This window comes from Pteronotus mesoamericanus, unplaced genomic scaffold, assembly GCF_021234165.1.
Source record: "Pteronotus mesoamericanus isolate MK-2021 breed Mesoamerican mustached bat unplaced genomic scaffold, CSHL_Meso_final contig_74, whole genome shotgun sequence".
Taxonomy (NCBI): domain Eukaryota; kingdom Metazoa; phylum Chordata; class Mammalia; order Chiroptera; family Mormoopidae; genus Pteronotus; species Pteronotus mesoamericanus.
The window spans coordinates 29896336-29924302 of NW_026555247.1; the positions used below are offsets into that span (position 1 = coordinate 29896336).

General features: G+C 35.8%; 1 protein-coding gene across 1 annotated transcript in view; it reads left to right on the top strand.

The window, feature by feature from the left end:
- The window catches only part of DCC (DCC netrin 1 receptor), a 1009790-nt gene that overhangs the window by 944240 nt on the left and 37583 nt on the right, over positions 1 to 27967 (top strand). The window contains exons 23-26 of the mRNA XM_054583674.1: positions 9018 to 9180; positions 16839 to 17065; positions 19193 to 19309; positions 27700 to 27861. Of these exons, the coding sequence (XP_054439649.1) occupies positions 9018 to 9180; positions 16839 to 17065; positions 19193 to 19309; positions 27700 to 27861 (669 nt within the window). The remainder of the gene's footprint in view (positions 1 to 9017; positions 9181 to 16838; positions 17066 to 19192; positions 19310 to 27699; positions 27862 to 27967) is intronic.

Genomic DNA, 27967 nt, shown 5'->3' on the forward strand with positions numbered 1-27967 from the left:
GAATTTAAAGATGGAATTGGTATAGATAATTGAGAACAATTACTGGCGCACAGTTTCCATCCATTACTGAGCAGTGTTACATATGCGAAAGGTGGAGCGAATGTTTGCCACAGACACAGAACTATATAGCCTCTTAAACTGTGTCCTAAAGAACTTTAACTTTGGATAGGATTTCCAAATTTAGTACCTAAAATACAGGAAGCTCAGTAAAACTTGAATAATTTCTATTTGTCTATAAATATGAGGTGAAAAACAGTATTGCAAGAGATTTTCATTGCAATATTTCTCAATGTACATATGCATAGACAGCTAGAAATAATTCAAATAACTCGGTCTCTTATTTTTAATTACTAAATCTCTTTTTTTCTAATTTTGGATCAAGCTTAAAACCTTGGTATTAACTATTTGAACTTGCACTTCCAAATAAAACAAATTCTCTGGTTGAAAAGAAACCCCAGCCCAAATGTGATGTTAACAGGTTGGTCAATAATAATTTTTCATAGGAGTCAGACCCCAGTTGAAGAGAATGACAGCAATTGAGAGAAACACATTTCGTTGTAACTTTTTTTGCTATTTTATTTAATATTCCTAGTGAAAAATATAACTGTAAATGTAATTGTAATTAATCTGATATACATTATCTCACAAAAGAAAACCATGAAGATAAAAATAGGCAAATGGCCTCTAGCCACTTTGAAACAGTTTAGATTATTGACATTATTCCTTCTTAATATCCTGCATCACTTCATGGTGTTTTAGGTATTTCTTGTTAAATGGATTGGATAATAAAAAGCACCTGAAATATTTCTAGAATTCCCTCCTGGAATAACAAATTATTACAGGCTGCTTGACTAAGGTGAATTGATAACCTCAGAGAGACATGCATGGTGGAGGGCAAACTCAATCTATTTCCTTTTCTGTTTTGCTAGCAGATAAATGATAGTAAATTTGTAATTTGACTTTAGCTTGGGCCATTACAAGAAAATCAGTGAAGACATCTAAAAACCCTAGGTTCTGATTAAAATCCTGCTAATGTATTTTGCCTGAAGAAGGGGCATTAGTTTCCATTTAGATGGACAAATGACACCCTGACTGATAAAACTCCAGCGCTACCCAACCTTCAAAGGGTTAGACTGCATCAACAAGAACCTTATACAATCTGAGCTTGAACCTCATAAACAATGAAGAATTTCATACATCTTCTCTTAGAGTGATGGAATTTTGGAGGTTTCCTGTCTTTCTGTACCTTGCTGGATTCACCCTTCAATGCATTGCTAAAGAATAGCGGTCTATTGTCAGGACACTCAAGCCAGTTGCAAATAAATTTAGACCTCACTGATAATTTACTTTCTCATACAATGTCATTCTTTTTAAAATTCACCGTTGGAATTTGAAGAAAAAAATCCCAAAGATATAATTCATGTTTACTGTTGTAGTTAGAAGCCCATAATTAAATTGAGGATACTGAAGAGGTTTCCTGAATTATTTTTTGATGACAGTAGGATCAAAGCCAATATGTGGTGATATGGTAGTATTTTACTTTTATGAGGCATTCAGTTTTGGATTATAGTCCCCATTTTTAAAGCAGAAAAATCTTCAGCTTCTGATAAATGTGATTTTGTAGTTATTATTTGAATGAATGAGAACAACAGTGAAAATTACTTCAGTTCCACCATGTTTTCTCACTGAGGAAGATAAGTCACCAGTTTATTTTTGTTGGTTGCTCTTCCTATAATTTTAAAATTAGTAATTTTGGTTAAGAAATATTAAACCCTACAAAAAATGTTCTATATTGACCTCAGCCTTTGAAAACTAAACTAAGATTGACAAAGGCTGATACTTTGGTGAGGCATTATTTAAGAATCAATGTTATTAACTAATTATTGAAAATTCAGAATCACATTAGATTTTTTTCTAAAATGTATCTTTTCTTCTATGTTTAGGAGAAAATACCATGATTTTTCCTCTAGTTTTGGAAAACTTTGTTTTATTGTTTTCAGAACTCAGTAACATTTAAACTGATCTAAATAAAGTGTACATAAAACCTCTTTCCATTTGTGCATAAAATGATCAACATAGGCTGATAAGCTGTTTATAAACCATTCAACAGAAACCTGAATGCCAAAAGAAAGGTCCAGAAATAGAATTTTACAGTTTTTTACGTATGGAAAGATAATTTAAGTGGTCCAGGGTCTCAGTTTCTAGTCTACAAAAGGATCTGCCTACCTGCAACCCAAACAATATCTATCCCAAATAATTTTAAGGATCCCAAACTAATCCCAAACACAGGTTCTAGAACTGACTTTGCCAGGGATTAGGACGGTGTCAATCAAGTCATTTAAACTCTTTGGACTTTAGTTTTTCATCTAAACATAGGAAGTACTAAGCCAGGCCACAGTTTCTCAACCTCAGAACTATTGCAGCTAGGGGCTGGATACTTTTTGTTGTGAGGCCTGTCCTGTACATTTGCACTATGGGATGTTTGCCAGCATCCCTGGCCTTTACCCATTAGATGCCAGTAATATTTCCCCCTTCCATGTCTTAACAACCAAAATTGTCTCTAGACATTGTCATATTTTTCCTTGGAAGGGGGCAAAATGTTCCTGGTTGAAAACTACTGTTTGAAATTACCATTCCCCAAAAGTTGTTTGGGGGTACAGGAGTTCCATGAGAAACTCTGAGGAAAAAAAAAAACCAATGCATTGTTAACTAAGCATTGGGAAACTGGTTTGGACACTCTCTCCTCTTTGGCCCAGTTCTCTCTTTTTATCTCAACACCAGATCTTAGTCTTGAGAGAGCGTCTCTGCTCACTCTACACTCCTGATTCTAGTGATCCCATCCTCTCCCAGGGCTTCGAATTCCACCTATGTTGCCAGATTCTAGCTGCCTCTTTGTAATGTATCAGAAGATCTTAACCCTGACATATTCAAGACCGTACATTTGTTCTGCCCTCAATGAACCTGCCCTTCCACCCTCTTTATCATCTCAGACATAAGGACTATTAAGTCTGAATCTGACTCTTCCTTTCTTTTCTCGCCTCTATGCAATCCACTTTGTTCATTTGCTTTCAAACTATATTGTGTAACTGTCCACTTTGCCTAATTGCAGTGGCCACTGTCTCAGTTCAAACTGTCATCATCTCTCACCTGGGGAACTTCAATATTCATTTTGCTGGTCTCTCTGCTTTCACCATCAACCTCTTTTCACACAGCAGGAAGAGATGTCTTCTTAATACAAATTAAGCCTGTCACTTCCTCCTAGAAACCTTTAAATGCTCTGTGATTCTCCTTAGGGTAATTGAATTACCCAGAGTTCTACAAAGCTGTGTATGAACTGGGTCCTCTTTCTCTTTCTACCCTCATTTTGTGTCATTTCCCTTTTGCTCACAATGTCCTGGCCACATGGTCTCCTCTCATTTCCCTTGTAGAGGAGTAGGAACTAACTCCTAGCAATCTTCTATGTTCAACCTTAATGTTACTTCTATAGTGAGGCCTTCTGACCTCCCACCCCCTCCAATGACCATATTGTCCTCACATTATACACCTTTCTTTGTAAAGCTCACTTTTGTTTTAAGCACCAGTTACAATTGTAATTTCATGTTTATTTGCTTCATGATTTGTTCACTGTAAGTCTTTTCCAATAAAGTTGTAAGCTCCATGGGGTCAAAAATCATGCTTCTGTATTTTTTTGGGGGGAGGGGTAGAAACATGGCAGATTGAGAACAATCACAATATTCTAATTTGAAAATTGTTCTGAGACCACATAATACACAAGAAGACAATGACATTCAAATTATTGTGAAACAATAAAGTTGGACCTGTAAATGTTTTCTGATGGTTCCTCAACATGGCTGCTCTTTCCTTTCCATCCTTCCAGAAAGATAGCTCAGAAACAGAGCTTTCATAACTCCTTTTTGACAGCTCCATGTTGATCCCAGGTGAGAAGCAACCTGACTTTCTGTTCATGTCACAATAACCAGACTGGATACATGTTTTAGGAATGGAAAAGATCAATCACTTAATATATAATATATTTTTTTCTCCTCTGGTCCAACTAGTTGGGCAGGCCTGTGGCTCCATCAAAACTGTGTATGCTTTTTATCTCATGTAGTTTCTTTTTGCCTGCTTGAATCCTTAATGCCCCCCTCCACCAAGATTTATTGAGATATAATTGACATATAACATCATGTAAGTTTAAGGTATACAATGTGTTGATTTGATATACTTATATATTGCAGAATGATGGACACTATAGCTTTGCTAATACCTCCATCACATCATGTAATTACCATTTGTTTTTTGTAATAAGAACATTTAAATTTTTTAGCAACTTTTAAGTATAATACAATATTATTAATTATAATCACCATGCTATACATTGTATCTCCAGAATCCATTCATCTTTTAACTGGAAGTTTGTACTTTTTGACCAACATCTCCCCCTTGCCCCCAACCCTCAGCCCCTGGTAACTATCATTCTAGTCTCTATTTCATTGAGTTTAGCTTTTTTAAGATTCTACATGTGAGTGATTCATACAGCATTTGTCTGCCTCTGACTTACTTCACCTCGCATAATGCCCTCTAAGGTCCATCTGTGTTTTGATCGCAACATGATATCCACAGCACCCAGCTGGATCTTCCATTCATATTTATGGAATAATTGGATATGTTCTCTAACATTCCTTCCCAGCCTCTGTCGGCCATGTACAGTTCAGATAAGCATATTTAAAATTCTGAGATTTGGGGAAAGAAATATGTTTCCTAACTTAATTTACCATTTTTTCTCCATAATGCTGATTAATATTTCATTGGAGAGAACATTGGGCTGGATTATCTGAGAAATAAGTGACTATTTGGTATCTTATTTCAAGCAGAAATGCTTTGAAATATTAAATGCCATACAATTTTCAGTTCAAAGTCAAAGATCTATAAAAATTTTAAGATGTATATTGAGCTCAAATTGTTCTAATAACAAAACTATTATCAGCGAAGACTGAAGTTGTAGGAGAGTTCAGCTCTGAATTAGAAACTATCAATGGATCTGTTTTTCTCTTCAGAGCCAGACTGGTCAACTGACTGTTGACATTGTTTACCTGTCAGTTGACATTGTTTACCTGTCAGTTGACATTGTGTAGCTATTAGGGCCCAGCCATTGTGGCAATTGGACCAGATCCTTAAAACTAGGAGCCAGGACTCCTGGATTCAATACTTGGCTATTTCTATAAGAGAATTAAGTGCGCAGAGTACTGGTCTACTAATGAGCTTCCAGCAGAGTGTTTGAGGACAAATATGACAAGAAGTACAGAATATTCCTGAAAGCTTACAAAGCATTATTAAAATGAAACACATTTCACTAAACCAATTTTCCTAATCATTACCAGAACTTTAGGCCCATCAGATTATAAAATATATGTTTGCTTCTATTAAATTTAATATAAAACATGTGAAATCTTTTATGATGTTCAAACATCATGAAAGGGAAAAATGGATGGAATACTCATGTGATTTAAAAAAGAATTGATTCCTTCCTCACAGTGAAACATAGCTAGATCTTGGCTACTCAGACACTGGATACCCACACTTTTATGCTAACCCCACAAACAGATGTGTTAGTATATTATGTTTCTCTTTAATTTGGAAAAATCACACAGAATGAAATAATTGCGCCAAGTTGTGATGTCTACTGAGTGCCAGCTCTGTGCAGGGCCTGAGGCCAGTGTGTTGCATCCATTATTTCATGAAATAATCACCATGTCCAGGAGGATGTTAGCAGGTCTTTGAATCACACCATGCAGCTTCCCCTCTGAAGGCGGTAGATGTCATCTTGCCCCTTCTGCAGTCAAGCTGTCTTCCCAGAGCTCTTGATTGCGCTGATCTAGATTTGTGAGCTCTAAAATTCTTCCTAATTTGGAGCAGCCTTATGACATACTTAAATATATGGTTGATTATCATTATTTAGAGATTCTGTATTTGTGAATTCACCTACTTGCTAAAATGTACTTTTAACTCACCAAATCAACACTCACAGGGCTTTTAGGGTTCTTTGTGAACATGCCCAAAGGTATGAGAAGTCCAATGCTCATAAACTCAGCTGAGAGGGAACAAGGGGAGACACTGCCTTGTTTCAGCTCTCACACTGTAAACAAGTGTCCTTTCCTTGATATATGTATTGAGTGCCAATTTTTTTCATTTTTGTATTTTTTTGTGGTGGTTTTGCTGTATAAAGTGTCCCCTAAATGTGATGCTGAATGCTGTCTAGTAACATGCTCAAAACACTGTGATGTGCCTTTCAGAGAAAATATGTGTGTTAATTAAACTCCCCTTAGACATGAGTTATTGGCTATAAGTTCAATTAAATGAATCAACATTATTATGAAATAAGGTGTCTTTAAATAGAAACAACAAGATTATATATTGATTGGTTGGCAAAAATTTTGTTACCAGAGGCTCACAGGAGCCTAACCCTGTATTTCCTCTAGAAGCAACACTTAGTATTCTCTAATTTAGTGTTTGTGGCACTTCATAGAATACAACTCCTTCAAATAATGAGCATCAGCTACATCCAGAGATACCATTGAACTTGACTTTCTTAACTGGTTGATGTCTGATAATCTGATTATTCAGCTTTTGAATTGAGATTCAGAAATTAATGAAAAACCTTGAATGCCAGCTTTTAAACTGATGGCAACTTTTATGAGAAAGTCAAACAGGACTGAAATGAAAGATATATAATGGAAGTTCTCCTGAACCCTAAGTCTCTGAGGAAAATGATCTCAGTATCATCTCCCTAATGCTTAGTAGTCATTTTGTTGTTGTTTTTTGTTTTTACTTCAAACATGATGTCCTCCTCAGTGGAAAGAAAGAAAGAAGAGCAAAAATTTGAAAAATTCTAGTTTACAAAGTTTGTAAAAATTTCATAAAGTGTACTGCTGTATACAATGCAAACTAAGTTTATTAGAAATGGTGAGCTCTCTATATTTAAGTCATACTAATAAAAATCCATAAAACCCCCAACTGTTCCCATTAGAAGTTCTCACATAAAATGTTAATTTATTCTAATCAATGAGTTTATTAAGTACAGAAAGGGCATATTGAGATACTATTGTAAAATGCCTTTTTAAATTATAAGTAAAACTATGACACAGAAAGCTGTGACCTTTCATTACTTGCCCTATTTCTTTGTAGTAAATGTAAAATTATTTCAAAGAAATCTTATTTCTTTCATTTATTATGAGAATCTTCTAATAGATAGTGCTAGTAAAAACTTTGATGAGTTCTTCCCTGAGATTCAATTTATATTAGAAGCACCTATTATTTTTCCAATAATAATGAATCAGCAATAATTTAAGTATAGGTGACTGTCTTTTCAAAAAAGCAATGGTTTTTACATAACATTGAAAGATAGTGCTTTGATTTTGAGGCAAGTTTTGGGTTGTTATACTCATTTTGAGAAGTTCATTTATCTTTCACATTAAGGATTATTTGTAAAAATTTTGTAGTTTGGAAATCCATACCAGAAGTATCCCAAATAGTATGAGATGTTGTTAATTTAGGCAACATTTTATTTATTAATAGTATAATGATATTATAAGCACTTATTCTGTATCAGACACTGAGATGGTTTCTTTGTATACATTTCCTTTAATTCTGACAATAACTGTATAATAAGTATTATTATTTTCACTTTATAAAAAAAAAGCAGAGTTGCAAAAGGCCTAAACATTTTGTTCAAGGGGTATAGAAGGCTAATATAAGTTGTTCAGGAAATACATTCAAGGTTAGGTCTAGGAAAATATCCAAACTCATTGCTTTATGCAACTTTCCAAATTAATTTATAAATAAAGTTATAAGCTAATACTTTTAATGTGTAGCTTGAAATGACAAACATAACACAGAACAAAGTATTTCTAATTGATCACCGACTGAGGGTTTAAAGAGAACAATTTGAAAGTTTATTATCCGTTCTCATTTACATAAGAAAATTATCAAGACTATTAGTCTTTTTTTTTTTTACCTAAATATTGTCTACTATGAGGTACTGTTACAACTAAAGAAAACATTTATATCAGGACTTTATGACATAATTTCAAATGCATTGGCTGCTTTTAAGTGGGATTCATGCACTCTCGATGGGTTGAAAATTAAATGGGCTTTATAGATAGCTTCTTCAAGGAATGGAGGTAAAATATGAGTGATTGGTGCCAAATTTTTTGTCTTTCATACCATCAAATAAATAGTATTTTCTCATAAAATACAGCCATCTTGGTCCCTGTCACATAGGAATCTTAGCACAAAACAGCCTCCCTCTTCCCCGTCCTACTTTCTAGCCAATAGCCAACAACTTATTCATTTTTTTAAAAATTTAGATATAATTCATATAACATAAACTCACCCTTTTAAAATGCACAGTCCAGTGGTTTCCAGTATATTCACAGGTTGCACCAGCATTGCCACCATCTAATTCCAGAACATTTTCATCACCCCAAAAGGAAACCCTGTACCCATTAGCAGTCCTTCCCCATTCACTACCCTCACCACCCACTAGCAAACCCTAATCTGCTTTCTGTCTCTATAGTTTGGCCTATTCTAGATATTTCATGTGGGTGGAATTACACAAAATGTGGCCTTTTGTGTCTGGCTTCTATTACTTAGCATGATGTTTTCAAGCAACATGCATGTATCTTTAGTTCAGTCCTTTTTTACAGCTGGATAGTGTTCCATTGTGTGGATAGACCACGCTGTTTATCTACTCATCCGCTGATGGACATTGCTTTTCCACTTTTGGCTATTCTGAATAACGGCTCTATGAAAGCTATTGGATAAGATTTTGTATGGGCAGAGGTTTCATTTATCTTGAGGAGATTATTTAGACTTCTCCTCTCATGCTTCATGGTTTTGTTCTCAGTTTCAGTGATACCCAGGATAATAGGAACTCTTCACATCCTTAACAGGGTTTGATAAACGCTGGGCTGCTGTATCTCCCTAAACCTGGTCTCTGTTTGCCTGTCTTTCCCCAGAACCACCCATTGGCCAGATGCACCCGCCGCATGGCAGCGTCACTCCACAGAAGAACAGCAACCTGCTTGTGATCATTGTGGTCACCGTGGGCATCCTCACAGTGCTGGTGGTGGTAGTCGTGGCCGTGATTTGCACCCGGCGCTCGTCAGCCCAGCAGAGAAAGTAAGTACCAGCTGGCTCCCCAAAGGAGAAAAGTCCCCACTTGACCTGACGGCTATCTCTTTGATTGTATTTTTGAAGTCTCTCTTCCTTGCTCTTTCAGAATTTGCCACATGTACTTTATCTACTGACCTGGGCAAAACCTTGCCTTTCGTCCAGTCCAGGTCTATGAATATAAGTGAGTGAGGACTAGACTTGCAGACTTAATCATAGAATCCTTGAGATCCACTCTGCATTCCTGTTTAATTTTAGTTCTTGAGGCCAGATTCTTCCTTTCAAGAGAGAGCAGATGTCCCTTAAGTAACACTTAGGGAGTGGACTTCACCATGTCCCCACTTTCAGCCTTCTTGCAATTCTGTATAAAAGGTGGGAGATGAAAGATTTCCTCTAAAAGTGTTTATCGCTTTTGGTGAGGAGGCCTGTAGGTGTTTAATCAATGCCTGTTGCATGAATGACCACCTGTAGAAAACCAAACACAGTGTAGTCACAACACATTAGGCAATAGTCGTGGAGGAAGAACGATGCAGGAATTCGGATTTCCTGGCTACGGCTGATTCTCAGAAAATTTTAATAACTGAGGGGTTTGAAAGTATTTTTATATTATGCAGCAATAGGTTCTACTATAAACAGAACATGAAACATCAACATACACAGTTTAGAATGGAAAGATGGTTTTAATTCAGCTTATCCTTTTTCACAAGTACCCCATAATCAGCATATTAACTTTGAGTCTTAAAGCATAATAAAGGTGTGGGAATCAGCAATAACCTCCTGATTGTTCTCTGCCTCCTTGCCAACCTAGCACTTTTCCAAACCCATCCTGATACATCTCTTTCAGCTGGACTGTCTCACCGGATAGAATATAATAGGCTCTTCCCTTGTTATTGTTGTTTTTCTGGCATAGCATTTTTTTCAGTAGCGAGGATCAAATGTTTAAGCTCTTAAATGAAATCTACTCTACTTTAACTACTGTAGATCACTAGCACTGATTTCAAAGTTTAAGGAAAGATTCTCTAGCAAATAATTATCCCTCTTCCCTTGCTAATACCTCAGCCTTTCTCTTTCTCTTTTTAAAAAGATACAGAGTGAATCTTTCAGGATCATGAAGTGAGGTGTTTAGAAACAGGACACAGGAATGTGTGCATATAGAGAAGAAAGTTCTGTGCTGGGGGAGATGGCATAGAGGCAGTCTTCATATTTAATTTATATATATGCAGGGGAAATTTGATATCCAACTGCATTCATGTGATTGGACTATCTGAAGCTAATGATAGTTGGTATGCTGGTCCATTGTGCTCCAACGAGAAACCAGAAAATTGAGCTTAACAAGGCCAGTCTCATATGTAAGCATTCTGGGAATTGAAAGTCACCCACAGAGCTTCCAGAGCATTGGACACTTAGTTAGTAAGGATCTGGGGAGAAAAATGCAATTGAATAAATAATGGAACAGTCTCTTTGTCCAATGTTCCCGGGAAAGGAGTTGTGCAAATATAGAATCGTGGAACATCAAGGCAACATGTCTCTGAAACAAAGCTTAAAAAAAGCCACAGAAATGGAAGTGAGGAGGACAAAAACCAAACTAGGCCTCTATCATGGTAGTTTTGAAAACATTGACAAATTCACTAAATTAAATTTAGCGACACCACCGATAGCAGGGTATTTTGTTTTGTTTTTCATTTTTATCGTTGCAAGAAGAGTATTTGAGCATTATATTGACCTGATGACCTGGAATACTGGACGTATTTTGTTTCTCCACAGGGAAAGTGCCAGTCTTCTCAATGTACAAAAGTGGGATTTGATGCTATTTAGAGGAACTCTCAAATTATGTTAAATTCCACACTAAGCACTTTGGTAAGAGCTTCAAGATTTTACTTAGAAAGAGTAGAAACTGAGACCTGGGTATGACTTGTTTTTAAAATTAAGGAATGAGCAAAAGAACAAATCATTCCATCAATAATTGAAAAGCCAAAGGAAGTGAATTTGGAGTTCCTATACTAGGTGCCTCTCCTCCCTCCCAAAGTCTCTTAATATTTACTTGACATATTTTCACAATGTTTCTTCAGCAACAGATCCATTGGCATTCATTTTTATCTCTTTATATATGCTAACAGAAAAATGAGGAAAAAAGTTCTCTTTCTAGACATTTCTGAGTTTTAATTTAGTTTTTTTTCTTAATTTCATTGAGGACTCCTTTCCCTGATACCACCACCACTGAGCCTTTTTGAACAAATTAAGTAACACAGGTGAATGTGAAATCAATTCCAATTTGAAACTGAAATAATGTCCCTTACAGGGCTCTCAGAAAAATGGGAGTTAAATGTAATTAATAAGGTGAAGTGGGAAACCCATTCATGGGTTTCTCCAATACCTCTCTGCCTGTGAGTACTGAAGAATGTAAATTTTCTTTGTGTTTTATTGGGGGACTGGAATTGCATTCAAATGGCTTTGAAACATATGTGGGTATACTATCAGTAATACCTCATTCACTTTAATGTCTATGCATTTTATTCTATGGTTAATCCTATTCATAATGTTTATCATTTGTAGGATTTTAGTTTTTATGATATAAAATAACTAACAGAAGTTAGAACCCAAGATCTAGTTATGATTCTACCACTTTCTTAATTAAATTAATGGTATTAAATTAAACCTAAGGGAAGACCTAATCATACTTTTTATTATCCCCTCTATCTTATAAATACTAAAATTCCCCATTGAATTCTACTGAATTATAGAAACACATAGCAGCAATTAGCTTCAAACTAATATGAAATAAAAATAGTTTTGCATTTCTCTTTAGTTATTAATTTAAATTTTTGTACCACTTTGAAGAGATATCCCTTACACATTTTGAATTAGTGAGATTATAGAATATCATAATATAGAAAAAGCATTTTATGAAAGCTTAACTTGATGGGGGGCATTCTGCATTTTTAATAAAGTAATAACACTGTTCTGGCCAAAATATATAGACCATGTATATAATGTATCCATAGATACTGAAGACAACATATTTGACATTGAGAATATCCTGGAAATCCAAGACACATGATTATCACATTTCTAAGGCATTATCCTGTGTACATGATCAACAACTTGTCAGAATGCATTAAGTTTAAAGATACAAATAAAATCCAAGATTCACTTAATAGAATCACCAGTTGACTAAGCCTCCCATTTGATTTGACAAGTACACAGCAAGTTTTAAATCTTAGCACCCATTCAAATCTTAACTAAAGTAATTATTTTCATTACTGAGGATCCAATGTCTAAACTCTTAAATGAAATTTACTCTACTTTAACTACCATAGGTCACTTGTGTGGATTTTCAAAGTTTTAACATTTCAATTTTCAGTATCTACCACACAGCGATTTTAACTGGCAACCCCTTAGGATGTTTATTTGAGTATCTAGGACACATTTTCCTGGGTTTCCAATACAATATTTTTTTTTATTTTTAGTAGCATTTAATAGCATGAAAATAATCATTATAGAAAATGGGAAACCTTAGGGAAGGATTTGGATGGAGGATTCAGGACAGGTGTTTATACTTCCCAATACATTTTTTCCTGGTCAATTGTTATCATTTTCTACCCTCAGGTCAGGCCTCTCCCTCCCTGTGGCCTTCCCTGAACTCCCAGTGGGGCAGAGTTTCCCCACCTCAATCTCCCTTCAGATCTTGAGCATATGTCTATCTCGCCAAGAGAATTAGTGCTGAGCTGTATGTCTGCCTTTTGTGAATAACTTGAGCCCAGGGAATGTAATCACAGAGTGGGAACTTAATTTACTACAATGTAGCAAAGAGTCTATGAAATGGTAATAGTATTTTAGAACTTTACAGAGCATCGTCAAATAAAATGAATACACAATCAATGCTGGTTCTTACCTATTCACATCCCCAGCGTACCCATTAAAAGTGAAAAGAAAATAAACTACTTTTACAATAACAGGTCATATGCAAAGTAAAGAGAAGGTGGGCCAATAAAGGATCGAAGAATAACCTTGTCAAACATACTTTTAGGTCAATAATGAAAAGGCATATGGTCTGCATCATGCAATGTACTTACAGATCTGATTAATGTTAACTCTTGAGCTACAAATCTTCCTGCAGTTCCCCACAGGTTTACTGGTATTAAAAATGTTTCTATAGAGGCAAAGCTTCCTGTGATTTGGTTCCCTCTGTTTTTTCAGCTTTTCTACCTACCTTGTCCCAGTGCAGGTGCCTTATGCCACAAAAGCAGAAATTCCCAGGAGCCATGTTATTTTTTTAATTAACCTTTTATTCCTTTATTAAGCTCTCAATGCCTCACCTATCTTTGCATTTCTAGTACTTAGCAGAGTTCTTGACACCTTGTCAATATTTCATGAAGAGCCACTGAATAAACAAATGAACAAATGTTTTTAAAATGCCAGATGATGTTGGAGAAGTGAAAGACACAGAGTTTCCTCCAGTACCACTGGAGGAAAGCCGTCCCCACACTAGGAACATCTGGCCAGCTCAGTAGACAGATGGTGATCAGTGCAAGGCAAATGGTACAGGGAGAGATGACGGGATTTATTTAGGTATTTTAGGATCACACAGACCAAAAGTGGTAAGGAAGGCTTTCTGCAAGAGAGAGGAAAGAATGAGTAGTTTGTGAGTACAGAGGATTGTGGAGGCATTCTGGGCAGAAGCAAGGGTAGATCATCAGATCGACGGATGGACAGATGAATGGATGAATGGACAGGTGGATTACGGGTTGATAAAGAAGACAAAACACAAAACACCAGTCTATGGTTATGCTGTGAAAGTTTTGTCACAGTATGAGAAATAGCAGAGAGCCTTAGAAGACGTCTTGCTTCGTCTTTATTGAGAAATACATGGGGTGGGAAGAAATGCCCCAATTCTACAGCTATTCTTGAAAGTGGAAACATTACTGGTACTGGTAACAAAAGGTCCGTGTGTGGGAAGGATATGTGATATGTCTATATCAAATAGAAAACCTAGCTTTAAAATCAAAACAAATAAGCAACACCAAATAATTTACTGACAATGCTTCTAAAACTATAGGTACATCAGGCTCCCCTCCAAGCTGCTGGGTCTCACCATCCCCCCAGTTTCTGACCCATAGGATCTGAGGTGGGGCGCATTTCTAACAAGTTCCCACGTGACACTTGTGGCTAGAATCCCTGCATTAGGTTCCTCCGCACACAAATGGCGAAGGTCCCAACGGTGAGACAGAACTGGGGGCCGCCACAGGCAGCAGCCGTCATGTCGAGGAGCAGGCAGATGGACAGCGGGCCGCGGTGCAGCTGTCCCTGCAGGTGGGAAGACAAATTTCAGACCCCTTAGATAGGAGCAAGCATCCGTTTTATTGTGGACCTGCTGGACTGCAGTCAGGAGAGGGAGACCTCTCCAAGGCAATAGAAGACAATGTAGAAAACAAACGCAGTTAAATGGTCTTTCTCAGAATATGTACAAAAAAATGGAAATAAAAGCCTATTTCGAGATCTTTAGATTCTTGATTAAGTGGAATGGGTGGATGAGTAGCTTCTCAAAGGAGGACCGATCTGATTAAAATCCACTGGAAAAATGTTTAATGCATTTTATCAGGAATGATCCTTTATTCCCATATGAAGGTTATCAGTTATAACTTAGAAAAGATTCTGCCTCAGTCATGTGTGTAGCTTTTTAAAATGTGTATAGAATTCACCCGGGGGTGCTTGCTCCTAAGGTCAAGGGGACTGGCACAGGGAGGAATGGGTAAGGCATGCATGTAAGTGAAGAGAAATGAGAATTTATAACTTGTTTCTAGTTTCAAACATTATTTGATGGATTTATTTACTGCAGGCTATTTCCATAATGAGTTATCATGAAGTCTTTCTCTTGTTCTGGATTTGGGAACTGGGGCTTCTCCATATGCAGTTATATAAGCCCTGGGGTTGAAGTTATTTAGCATTTTGACTTGTTAGGAAAAAAGATTAACAGGGAGAAATCTCCAAGTTTAAGAATGACATTAAATTTGTCTAAGTTGCCAGGGTTAGATTAAATGAAGAGGCATGTGTGAGCTGCAGACTAGTTTCCTGTGTGGGCAGGTGGGATGTTAAAGAAATGAATTCTGGGGACGAACAGTTAGCAGAAAGTTAATATCTTAGGAGTTATTACCTAGCAGTTATTCTGTAGGCCATTGCCTCCTGTCAGCATGAGGTTGCTGCCAGGAAATCAGCAAAATGCAGGTACTTTGGGGGGAAATATTAGAGCAGAAAACACTGCATTATTTTTCTTATAATCTACTAGATAGATATTAAGTCTGGGGGTTCCTTATTTTTTATCCTCATCAGCATGCTTCAGAAAAGACAAAGAAAATAATATTAAGGAAAATTTAACATATCACACCACTAAATACTTAATTGCCTAATATGTACCAAGCAGCCTACTCAGTAGTTGGGAAAACAAAGCCATCCTCAGTGACCTTGTACAGTTTACAAAGAGTTTTCACTGAGAGTAGTTTGAACTATTTAGCAACAATAAAAACAGTTCTTACAGACTACTGCAAGCAAGGAAAGTGAGACGGAGTTACTTCTCTGGGCTCATGTCAAAGCTTAGATTTTAACTCTCTGAAGTTTGCTTTATAAGGAAATATTATTAGTTTGAAAGGAGTTGAAGCTACAAGTGGAGATTTTAAAAATTATAAAGGTATAGATTAGAGATTGAAAACTCTTTCTTAAAAAGGCCAAATAAAATATTTTAGACTTTGTGGGCCATGTGATCTTTGTTACAACTATTTAACACTCCAGTGCAATGATGAATAAGCTGGGCAGGATTTCAATAAAACTTTGTTTACAAAAGCAGGCAGCAGCAGCATGTAGATCCGGCCTTCAGGTTTTGATAACTGACCCTGCAGCAGAGAATGGCTAGTATGAGCATCATGGTACCTCCCCTAGCATACAGGGGACAACTGACTCTCATGAGGCCCAGGAAGAGATGACCACTAGCAAAATAAATTTATGATCCCAAAATGCTTATTGAGTAGAATAAGAGACACTTGAAGTACACTTCTGAAGTGTGGCCTTCTCTTTTCAAACGGATGAGTCTTAACTCTGTTTGAATCCAGACCTTTAGTGACTCGAAGGGAAAAGTGTTTTCTTGTTCTGAGGATGTCCTCATGTGGTCTTTTGTCTTCCAAGAGCAAGCTTCCAATTACACATTAAATTATACAACTAAGGTAGAGACTTGCCTCTAAGCTCTGATCTTGGCTGTTGGCACAGATTCCATCCTTTTTATTTCTATTTGCCCTTTCAAAACATTTCCTTCATTTATCTCCTAAGCAGATGTTACAGTCAGGTACCTTATGCCTAGCTCCAGAGATTGACATATGGCACCATCTAACCCATTGTCGGCTTGTGCTCAAATCTGCAGTCGGAGATGCTGGAGGGAGGAACTCCCTGGCAGGCTGCCCAGGCCCTGGGGATCCAGCCCCACATCTCCTATAATGCGGTAAGCTCCTGAGAAAAGAAGGAGAGGCTGCCAAGACAAGTCTGCCAATTCCTGGATTTCACAGGTTTTCTCCTGGGAGTGCTTTTGTTTCCTTTCCCTGCCTCTAACTTGAATTGACAGGGAAAAGACAGGAGGGACCATTAAAGAGAAGCACTCGCATTTGCCTTCTAATTCTGTTCCTCAGGAAGCGGGCCACCCACAGTGTTGGCAAAAGGAAGGGCAGCCAGAAGGACCTGCGGCCCCCTGACCTTTGGATACATCATGAGGAAATGGAAATGAAGAACATCGAGAAGCCAGCAGGCACGGACCCTGCAGGAAGGGACTCCCCCATCCAAAGCTGCCAAGAGCTCACACCAGTCAGTCACAGCCAGTCAGAAACCCAACTGGGGAGCAAAAGCACCTCTCACTCAGGTAATTCATTCATCTCTGCATCAGGAAAAACACCTCATTCGGGACCCCACAAGGGTGTTCCCTACCCCCTCTTTTGTGGAGGTATCCTTCCCACTAATTTGCAGTTATTTACCAGTAAGTAAAATAATCTGATATAAATTTGGTTTACTGTCTATGTCATCATCCTGTTGCCTGCCTTTTATAATTGCAATGTTTCTTGAGATTTCTAAGAGGTAGGAGGTGATACCATACCATTGGGGAATATTGAATGTGAAGAGCCAACGAATTGATTCCTTTTTGTTAAATCTTAAACAAAACATTTGTCAAGGCAATAAAAGCTTAAGCCATTGTACAATTTTTAGTTCCCTGTGTTTGTGGATCACTGGATGTTGATTTTAAATTTACTGTCAGTTTCTTGCTTTAAAAATCACATCAGAGACACTTGAAATATGAAAATATTGAGTATTCTGTTACTTTGCTTTGATTACTGCAGAGATCAGCTCTCATCACCGTGCAATCACACTTACATGATCGCTAGCCTAGTTTGATGGAGTCTGTTTGAAGGCTCTGTAGGTATACAAAGTGATCTGAAGGGAAAAAAAAATCTACTGTTTAATAAAGTGGTGCAGAACAATTCATGTCCAGGAATAACTAAGAAATCTAAAAAGTGGTAGTAAGATATTTCACTTTCTTTGGCTCCTCCTATTTTTGAAATGCTTATGGGAAGTTGAATAATAAACCAAGTACTCTCATCAGAAGACCTCTTGGTCTGCTCATAATGTTTGTAGAATGAGTAGCTGTTGCTTTTAAACCAAATTAAAATATTTCAGTTGTTTGAACGTGTCACTGATTAATGAGACTTTCTCAGCAAGAAGACTCAAGCCTCGCCAACTGTCCATGTGCACGCTTGACCCAGAGGAAGCACCTACATCTTTGCCAGGCCAAGTGATGGAAGAGCTTGTAGGCCACACTGGCCCTCTCTCAGCTTTGCTCTCTCTAGAAACCTCTTCCTCTATTTAAATAGATGCAGGGTAGACCATGCAAGCCTGTTGCATGAATAGGCTTCTACCTGGGAAAAAATGAATAGTTGAGTTCATTTGCATGAATCTCAACACTTTAGAGGTATTTTTTTTCTTGCATCTCCTTTTTTACTAGACATCAGGAAGAGGAAGCACCTCTGCCTTCCATTGGAGGTAATGAAATTGTCTCTCAGCCCTCAGAAGTTTTTGCTAATGACTCCTCGGACTCCTCCTTCTTAATTTTTCCCTTTATCCTGCATGTTCTCAGATGACAATTGGAGCTAGCCAGACTAGTTTTGACATCTCTCAATAAGTGCTGGGAGAAGTTTAAAAACAAATGATGGCTGTTTTATTTATGACAGTATACTTGTGTCTATTTGTCTCTAATTTGAGGACCCACTTGCCAACTCTATAATAAGAGGGAAAGTAGTAGTCAAAATCCTTCTAGTTATGCTTTACATTACATTAATTGTTCTCTATGCTATCCTGGTTAAAAGAACAAAATTGCATGTCAATGAATATTATACTTTTTAATGCTACCCACTACTCAGAAGTTAAGTTTTGTTTCTCTCAATATATATTTTTATTAACTTTTCAAATATGCATATATCATTCTTGCTTATTAATTTAAATGACTCTTTAGTAGGATGCTTTATGGAATCATAATAAATTTATAGATAATAACATTTATTTTGTTTGGGCCTTTAGTACTAGTTGCATAAGTTGTGATAAATTCATACAATTGAATGTAATGGAGCTATTAAAAATTATATTACTGACATTTATTAGCAGAGAAAGATTTTATGTTATTTTCATAAGTTTACAAAACAATATATATGGTATCATGCCACTTTTGAAAAATATATTAATATATGCCTTCTCACTTTCACACAGACATACATATGCAAAAATTATGCATAAGAAAATGTAAATAATCTTACTTTCTGGGTAATGAGGTTAAGGTAAATTTTATTAGTGATGGTATATTGTTTTGTTAAGAGAGAATTAGATAGTATTTTTTAATACATGAATAAAATGAAAAAGGCATTGGAGCATCTGGCTAGAAATGACGTAAAATGTTGAATCATTGAAGAAAGCGTGTCTCTCAGGAGTATTGTTTTTCTTTTAGGTCAAGACACTGAAGAAGCAGGAAGCTCCATGTCCACTCTGGAGAGGTCTCTGGCTGCTCGCCGAGCAACCCGGGCAAAGCTCATGATTCCTATGGATGCACAGTCCAGCAATCCTGGTAAGTAAAGACTGATTGGTACCACATCAAAGACAGGAAGTAACATTTGTTTATATCTTTTCTATATCAATTATCAAAAAATAATTAAAGTTTTACCTGAACTTTTCTGGGCAAGTGAACATAATGAAAAATGACTAAAACCATATTATTTATAGGATGAAGTCAGAATTTTCACTCCATTGTTACATTTATTATATACAATAAAATGTTCTGGGAAACAGCCAGCTACATATTTAAGAAATAATAAAATAAGAGCTGACATAAAAAGCGCTTAAATTTCTGTCAATATTATTGACTTTATTCTAATAATCACCTTCATAGCTTTTTAAAAACTTTTTAGTGGTTCCAATTTTTAGACTTACGTAACCCAACACCCTGAAGTAACTATTGAGAGCTACTCCCACACTTACTACCTACCCCCTTCTTGTTGAAGTTTTCTGTCATACTCCTGTATTCACTGAAGATGTTAGTATCTAGGGATCACTTCCTGTCCAATTACCTCTATGATCAATCTTAGTAATTACAATACCCACACACACAATCCATCTGATGCCCTAGACTGTTAGTTCCCTTATGTTACCTGAAATTATGTTGGTTCTTTCCCACTGCAATTCATCAGTTCCATGTCATACACCAAACCAGTCATCGCACCCCCTACAAAATGTCAGTTTCTGTCATGCCTTTTTCCAGCACCTTATTGCTTTCCTGCTCACTTACTTGATTGCCCCCTTGCCAACAATCCTTCAATCCCACTATTATCTACAATCCATTAACTCTGCCGCCTTCCCAGGGTTCCTCATCACCTCATGTTATCATTTTCATCCAAACTCAGCTTCCAATCCCTTATCATTTATTATTTTTAGTCCCTTGCCAACACCCCCATCTCCTTTGATCTTCCTTCCCCATCATATCACCTGAAAAAAATACAAACTGGTTAAATCAATATTTCTACCAACTCTTACCATATACCTTAATGACTGACCCTGGAGAAAAACACAGCCTGCTTACTGAGTATTTATGACCACAATCTAAGGTGAGCTGTCATCTATTTGGAAATGCCACTGTATTTCGCTAGTCATTCATTGTCTCACTTTATAAGATCAATGTCCTATACATTTTCTTATTTTCCAGATTCCCAATACTTCTCTTCTTTCCTCACTCTCAACTAATAATCTTGGGTCTTATGTCACTAAGGAAAGAGAAGCATTCAGAAATGGTATTCTTATCTTTCTATCAAATCTAGTCAGTCTTTTTGTACTTCTACCTACAGCCAGCTTTTTCTTTTGTGGACATCCCTTTTTACTCACTTAAGGACCCTTCTGCCCTTTTCTGATTTATCTGTTTTCCCTCGGACTGATACCTCCAAAAAGAACACAAATGTTCTCCCACAATTCCTGTTTTATATAGCGCCCTCACTTGATACTACTTTCCCCTCCAACTAAAGCTCCAATTCTCCTCTCCCTTGAAAAACTCTTTTAAAGCCACCTTTACTTAATTTTTCCTCTTTGAATCTTTTTTATTCATTTTAATGCCATTTTACAGTCCCTTTCCACTGAAACCATGGTTGCCAAGGTTATCAATAATCTCCACATTGTTAAATCAAATGGTCAATTCTCAAATGATCCGCAAAACTTGACATAGCTTCTTTTTATTGAAATACTTTTTGCATTTGACTTGTAATATACTAAATGCTCCTGGTTTTCTTCCTATCCAAATGGCTGCTCCTTCTCAGTATCCTTTACTTGTTCCTCCTCTTCCTCCCAATCTTTAAGAATCAAAGAGTGCACCAGAGTTCAGTCTTCAAACTTCCCTCTTCTATCTACAAGAGCTTCATTGATGATCGTCTAGTATCAATCGCCTTAATGCCATCCATGTTAATGCTCATGAATCCCAAATTTTATCCCCAGCTTAATCTCTTCCTAAAATCCACATCAAATATAAGCTTCTATATCAAGTGTTGGCCTAACTTCTCCAAATGGCATTCTAATAAGCAAGCCATCTATGTTCAAAATGGAAGTCTCATTCTTCCATAATTCCCCTCCCCAACTCCAAATTTCTATTTTCCCTGTTCGATACAGGGCACCACTATTGATTTATTTACCTTTGTTATAAACTTTAGTTTCGTGTTTCTTCATTCTGATTTTCTTACACTCCAAATTCAATCTTTCACCACATCCTATAGTTCTTGTTTTCAAAACCTGTCCCAAATCTAACCACTCCTTCCCATCTTCACTGCTCTGCCCATGTATATCCAAGGCACCACCATCTTTTACAGATAATAGACCATAGCTAGAGCTTGTACCTACTTTCTTTCCTTTAGGTCTTGATGTTACAGTAAGTTGTCTCTACATTAGCCTTTCAATATACAAATATTGAAAGATGTCTCATGTTACTCCTCTTGACTTCCTTCACATGTAGAACAAATCCAATGATTTTACCATGTCTTACAAGGTATCGTGTGATCCAACTCTGACTTTATCCCTCACCTCATCTCCTGCTACTCCTCTCTGTAATCCATTTCAGCCACATAGTCCTCCTCTCTGTTTTTGTATAATCATGTACATTCAAACTCAGGGACTTTTCACTTGCTGTTATCTTTGCTTAGAATCTCTTTCCATAGATATTCACATAGCTGTTTAGCTGTTTCCTCATATCATTCAGGTCTGTGTTCAACTGCTCCTGCTCCAAACAGGACTTCCCTGACAATTGCCTAACATAGCATCTTTGTTCACTCTGTACCCTCTTTATTCTACTTCATGTCATCTTTTATCATGTATGACCATCTTACTTGAATTTTTGTGTTTATTTATTTATTATTCGTTCCCCATATTTTAAGGCAATCTATATGAGTGCAGAGATTTTGCCTGTTTTGATCACTGTGTATCCTCAGTACCCAAAACAGAGCCTGACTGATGGTAAGCACAGTCGATACAAGTTAGTCAAATGAAAAAAATAACAACTGGTTGTTTCTACTTACTATATAGCATATCTCCTCCATACTTGAACATATGTCTCAATTTTTTCTATAGTAAGTGCAAAAACATATATGGAATTTATAACTAATGCCAGCTGTTCAACTCATGGGATAGGTAGTATTACCTCCTGTTTTACTGACATGCAAACAGGGGTTTGGAGATTTTAAGGATGTAGTTTTCATTCACACAGTGATCTGGTGGCAGAGCCAGAGTTTGGATGCAAAAGGTCTGGCTTCAGAGCTCTGCACTCTTATCATTATGCTTCCAGCTGTAATATTCTGTGAAGCCATTTTTCCTTTTTCATTCATTTTACTACAGAGAGACTATGTAAGCTGCCTCTATTTTTTTTCTGCTGTCAACTTCTCTCTTGTCACTAAGTTCTATCTGTACCAATCCATTGTAACTTTCTTCTTACAAATCCTTGTGCTTCATTATCTTTGTGCACCTTTTTGTCCCATATATAACTTCTTCATCCACTAAGTTTCCATATCCCATTGATTTTCCTTCCACAGTATCTGTTGAATCCCAGGTACCTTCCCATTACCAAGAGTCATATATTTTATTCTATGCATTATGGCCTCACACCTGGACTGTCAAAACAGCTTCATAAATAGTCCTCCTATCTCTAGTGTCTTCCAGACTATTTTGCATCCTGCTTGCAAGATTTCTTCCTCAAACAACTTAAACATGACAGTCTATTCCTTAAACTTACCCATTGGCTCCCCATTGTCTACCAAGAGAAACAAGTACAAACACCTCAGCATATCAGATTCAGGTCAACATTTCCAGTTTCCTGTTGCTATGCCCTTCTATGTATACCCTTGGCTTTTACTAAGCTACACTAATTGCCATTCCTCTAGACTACATTGCCTTTTATTTGTTTTTTTTCTTCTAAACACTACTTTTGGAATCATTCAATAGCTATCTCTACCTAACAAAATTCTGTGCATCTTTCAAAGACCAGAGCAGATATATCAATGCAAAATCTCAAAAACTCTCTTTTCTGATTACTCCATCCAGAAATGATAGCTTCCTTTCTCATATTTGAATAGCATTTTTATACCACTTTTATAGTGTTAATTACACAAGTGCTGCCTCATATTCTTAAGTTTTCAAGTCAAATCTTCCCTCCTCTAACAGGTTCTGAAGTACATGATTGGGAGCAAATTATCTAATCCATTTTCATATTCACATGCTCTATATAACTCAATACCTAGCACAACAGTAGTGCTTGCTGAATATCTGCCACATGACTGAATGAAATCACAACTCTACCAAGAAACAGACTTATGATTTTATCAGCATAGTTATCTGAAGCCTTATCAATTAGTTCAGTTGCAAAAAGCTCATTTTATTTATCAGGAAACCTAAGAATTTACTTTAAAATCAACTTTGCTTGTGTGCTGAAGTCATTTCCTTCTCTTAGATAGAGCTTTTACCAACACAGAGTTTGGAGATAACAAAGGTTATGTGACATATACATGTATTCTGTTGACTCTTCATTTCTTATTGAAATCAGAGGTAAGTATGACATACATATACTTCAGAGGGCTCAGTTTCCTAAAATTGTAACTTTAAAAGTAATCTCCACTTTAGATTTTCTGTAGGTCGAATTTAGTGCTAACATTTTTAAGGATATTGGAAAAGTTTTCTAATACCAACTTACCCTGTTTAGGGATCTAAGTAATTTGGCAAGGGAATTTCTAATTGAAAAATCTTTGTATATCAGTGTGAGATATAAATTCAGTTGTTAGCAAACTGTGTCAGAACAGATTATTTTATGTCATATGTGGCCACAGAACAGAGACTTGTTGAAAATGTTTGATGACATCACTCTGAGATGTTTTGCATCAACATACCAATGCAGTGAACATTTTGAATTGAAGGGGGAGAGTGTGTGTGCTTCTGGCTCTCAGAACAGACACTTATGGGAAAAATAACAAAAGACTTCAATGCAGTGTTGTATGCAACTTCAGAATAATCATTTTTGCAATAATTGTGTTAGAAGTAAGTATAAATCTCTGTGTCCTTTTAGAAATCAGTAATGAATCAAAATACTTTAAAACCAAAGATTTGGAATACTAACAATGTCATGTCAGGAAATAAAACAATAAGAATTTTTGAGATGCAGAAACATAAAACAAATTGTTATTATTTTTAAAATGACTTTTCTATTTGCAAACATTTTGCACCCACACCAATAGTCAAAATGCAAAACGCTTGCAAAGTAAAATTTCTTTCCTTAGTAATAAAGGACCTGGAACTGCAATATGAGTCTCTTGGGTTTTCTCAGTTCTCTTAGAGATTCTGGGGCTTGCCAAATTATTTTACATTTCTCCATTCAAATGCATTCAGTTCCCACCAGGAGATATTTATGAAATTCTTTTCCTGAATGTATTATAAAATACTAGTGAAGTTCAAATAACAGTATTCTTTAGGAAATGTATACAATTTATGAAGTGAGCACCTTATATATGTAAGGGACCCTCACTATCACATGTATTTATGAGTAAAAATTGTCAACACAGGGAAGGCTTTCTAATCTGTCAGTCAACTTTAGTGAATAGGCAATGATCCTGTTTACTCAGTAAGATGGGTAAAATCATTAAACTGCCTCAAAGACTGGATTTTTGAGTTGTATGAATACATACTTTATGTAATTGTATGGCTCTTATTTACAAATGTATTTAAGTCTATTACTTCTATTATTATTATCATCATAATCACTACTATAGTAAGTATATGCTCAAGGAGACTAAGTACATCAAATCACTTAAAAAATTGAACTCGGTGAGTTAAAATGACAGATTTTTAAATATTACTTCTAGAATTTTTTTATTAACTCACTTAAAAAATATGAAGTATCTTTAGCCCTGTACTGTGAGAGTCACAGAGACTATAAAATTATAGTCTCTTTCTTTGAGGAATTTATAATAATTTTGGCTGGTATCTGGCTTGTATCGTCATTCTTGTTGAAGTCATTTTTTTTGGAGGGGGGAAGGAGAGTTCTTGTGTTTGTATAGCCAAGCCACAATTTACTCTTTAAAAAATGTCTGTATTAAGGCATTGTGCATATACCATTTATTCTCTAATTTTCACTCGTCTCTCCAAAAATAATTTAGAGAAACTTTGAGTCATCATAAATATTTTTAATTTAACTCTTAAAATATCCTCTTATATCTATGAAAGATATAATTTACTACTGTTTCAAATAAAAGTATAAAAGCATGAAAATACTAGTGATTTGATATTCACCATCATTTTTACAAAATCCATGAAGAAGCACCTCCCTTACAAAGAAGAATTTCTTACTTATTTGCCTCCTAATCTAGTACCTACAGTTCACTTTTGCCACAGAATAATATACAGATGTCATCTATTTTATGATTGTCTTTTATTCATAATTTATTCTCTTTAGTTGCAACATAATATTTTTATTAACAAATAGTGGGTTTATGTTATAAGTTTATGTAAGCATAAGTTTTTAACTGCTTTTTTTTTCTGGGTTCACATTACAATTAGCATTTCTGTATAATCATACAATTGTACAGAAATACAATTTTAATACAATTATTAAATATACTCATGGATCAATGTTACTTATTGCATAAATTCTATTTTAATGGTTTTGTTAATAGTTATTTAAATGGTTAAATACTAAGAATCTTTACATATATGTGTAGTTGAATGTTGTAACAATCAGATTTTTATAGCAATCACTCAATGATTTAAATTCCTTCCAAATTATATGCCAAAATTACACTATGAACTTTCATCCAAAGTTATTTTAAATAATATTACAACTAACAAATAGGCAATATCCTTCTTTAGTTATTTTGAAAGTAAAAGTTCTAGAAACAACCTGAACTTTAAAAGTATTTGTTATTCATTCAAGTTACTTACTGGCTCATTTTCTAGGAGGTACCCCTATAAGGTACTTTTTAAAGGTGCTTTGTATACCACAATATATTAAGATAGGATTGGAAATTTTGAAATATCACTTACATCTGTATTATATAATTTTGGAAAATGTTTTTATTACATTAAAATTTATATATTTTTATTCAGTTTTTAGAGTACAACCATCATTTAACTTATATAACAGAATAGGTCCTCAATCTCAAACCAATCAATGAAAATTTGTTTCTGAAAAAGCCTTACTTTATTTTTCAGTTCAAATAAACATGTTAATATGTATTTCAAGGAACATTACAGATATAAGGAAAAACAAATTCTGGAATGCAATTTTCAAAGCTAGTTTACTAGAAGCAGCCCTTTGGATTTAAAGTGCTATGTATTTAATATAGTTAATTAATATGCATTTTAATTAGGAAATACTTTTAAAATCTACCTGTTATTTCTAACTAATTTACAAAAATGTAATATAATTTGTGTCTCTGGTTATGAGGTTATTTAGGTAAGAGGAATGTGATAAAACAAAAACAAAAGGTTTTTCTTTGGTAAACATGCATATATGTATGCATGTTAAGAACTCCAATAATGAGCATTTGAATGTAATTAATTTAAAATCATGTATATAACAGAAACCACTTCATTAATTTCATAGATAGGAATATTCTGCTAAAATCAATGATTCCAGTAACTGGCTTAAATTTTATATCCTGTTAATAGGACAGGTAATACTAAACATTTTATAAGATTATATGAGATGAAGACTGACTATAATTAGAGTAAATATTTCATAATATGATATAATTGTATAGGTGTTGAATAATGGAATTGAAAATGGTCAATAAACCTAGAAAATATTGTATAAGATATTCATCTATGAATTTAAGCCACTATAATTAACAAATGTTTGGTATTCCCAGAAAATAGTCAGTTATATTTAAATTAGTGTGACACTAAGGTGCACTGTGTTGGCTCACTCTAGTGCATAAGGTATTTTCTTTCTGTTTAAATAAAAATCCTAAGTATAATTATTGAGAATATATCTTTCTTTTTCTTCTCTCCAAACTATCTCTCAGAAGCATGGTATTCTTTCACAGAATTAACAGAAAGTTCTCATTTCCTCAGCCCACTCTACACAATATATTCAATTTCTGAACAACCCAACACTTTTAATGCCATTGTTTTTGCTTAAGAGAAAGAATGAGGGAAAAACAAAAACAAAAACAAAACCCAGGAAGCCTTAAGGCAGTTTTATTAACCATCCCTTTGTTTGAAACCAAGGAAAGTTTCTAACTTCAGGATAATACTTCTTAGATGCTGGAGAAGTGAGGTGTCTTTTCTATAATTATTAGTAAAGGGCTCTGTGGAAAGAGGCAGGCGAGGGAGCCTACATGATACTGAGAAGAGCATGCACGGATGCGAAGAAGTGAAAATTTAGCCACTTCCAATTGCTTGTTACATGAATACATGGGATTAAAAAAAATGAATATCTTTGTGTTGCAGCTGTCGTGAGTGCCATTCCTGTGCCAACCCTAGAAAGTGCCCAGTACCCAGGAATCCTTCCATCTCCCACCTGTGGGTACCCCCACCCCCAGTTCACGCTCCGGCCTGTGCCATTCCCAACGCTGTCCGTGGACCGAGGTTTCGGAACAGGAAAAATTCAGTGTAATGTATTTCCTTTTTCTTTTTAAGGAACAAGTAAATAATACCATGGGTGTCTTGCCAGATTGTAGCATTTGGAAGTGTTTCGCCTTTAGAAAGATTACTTTAC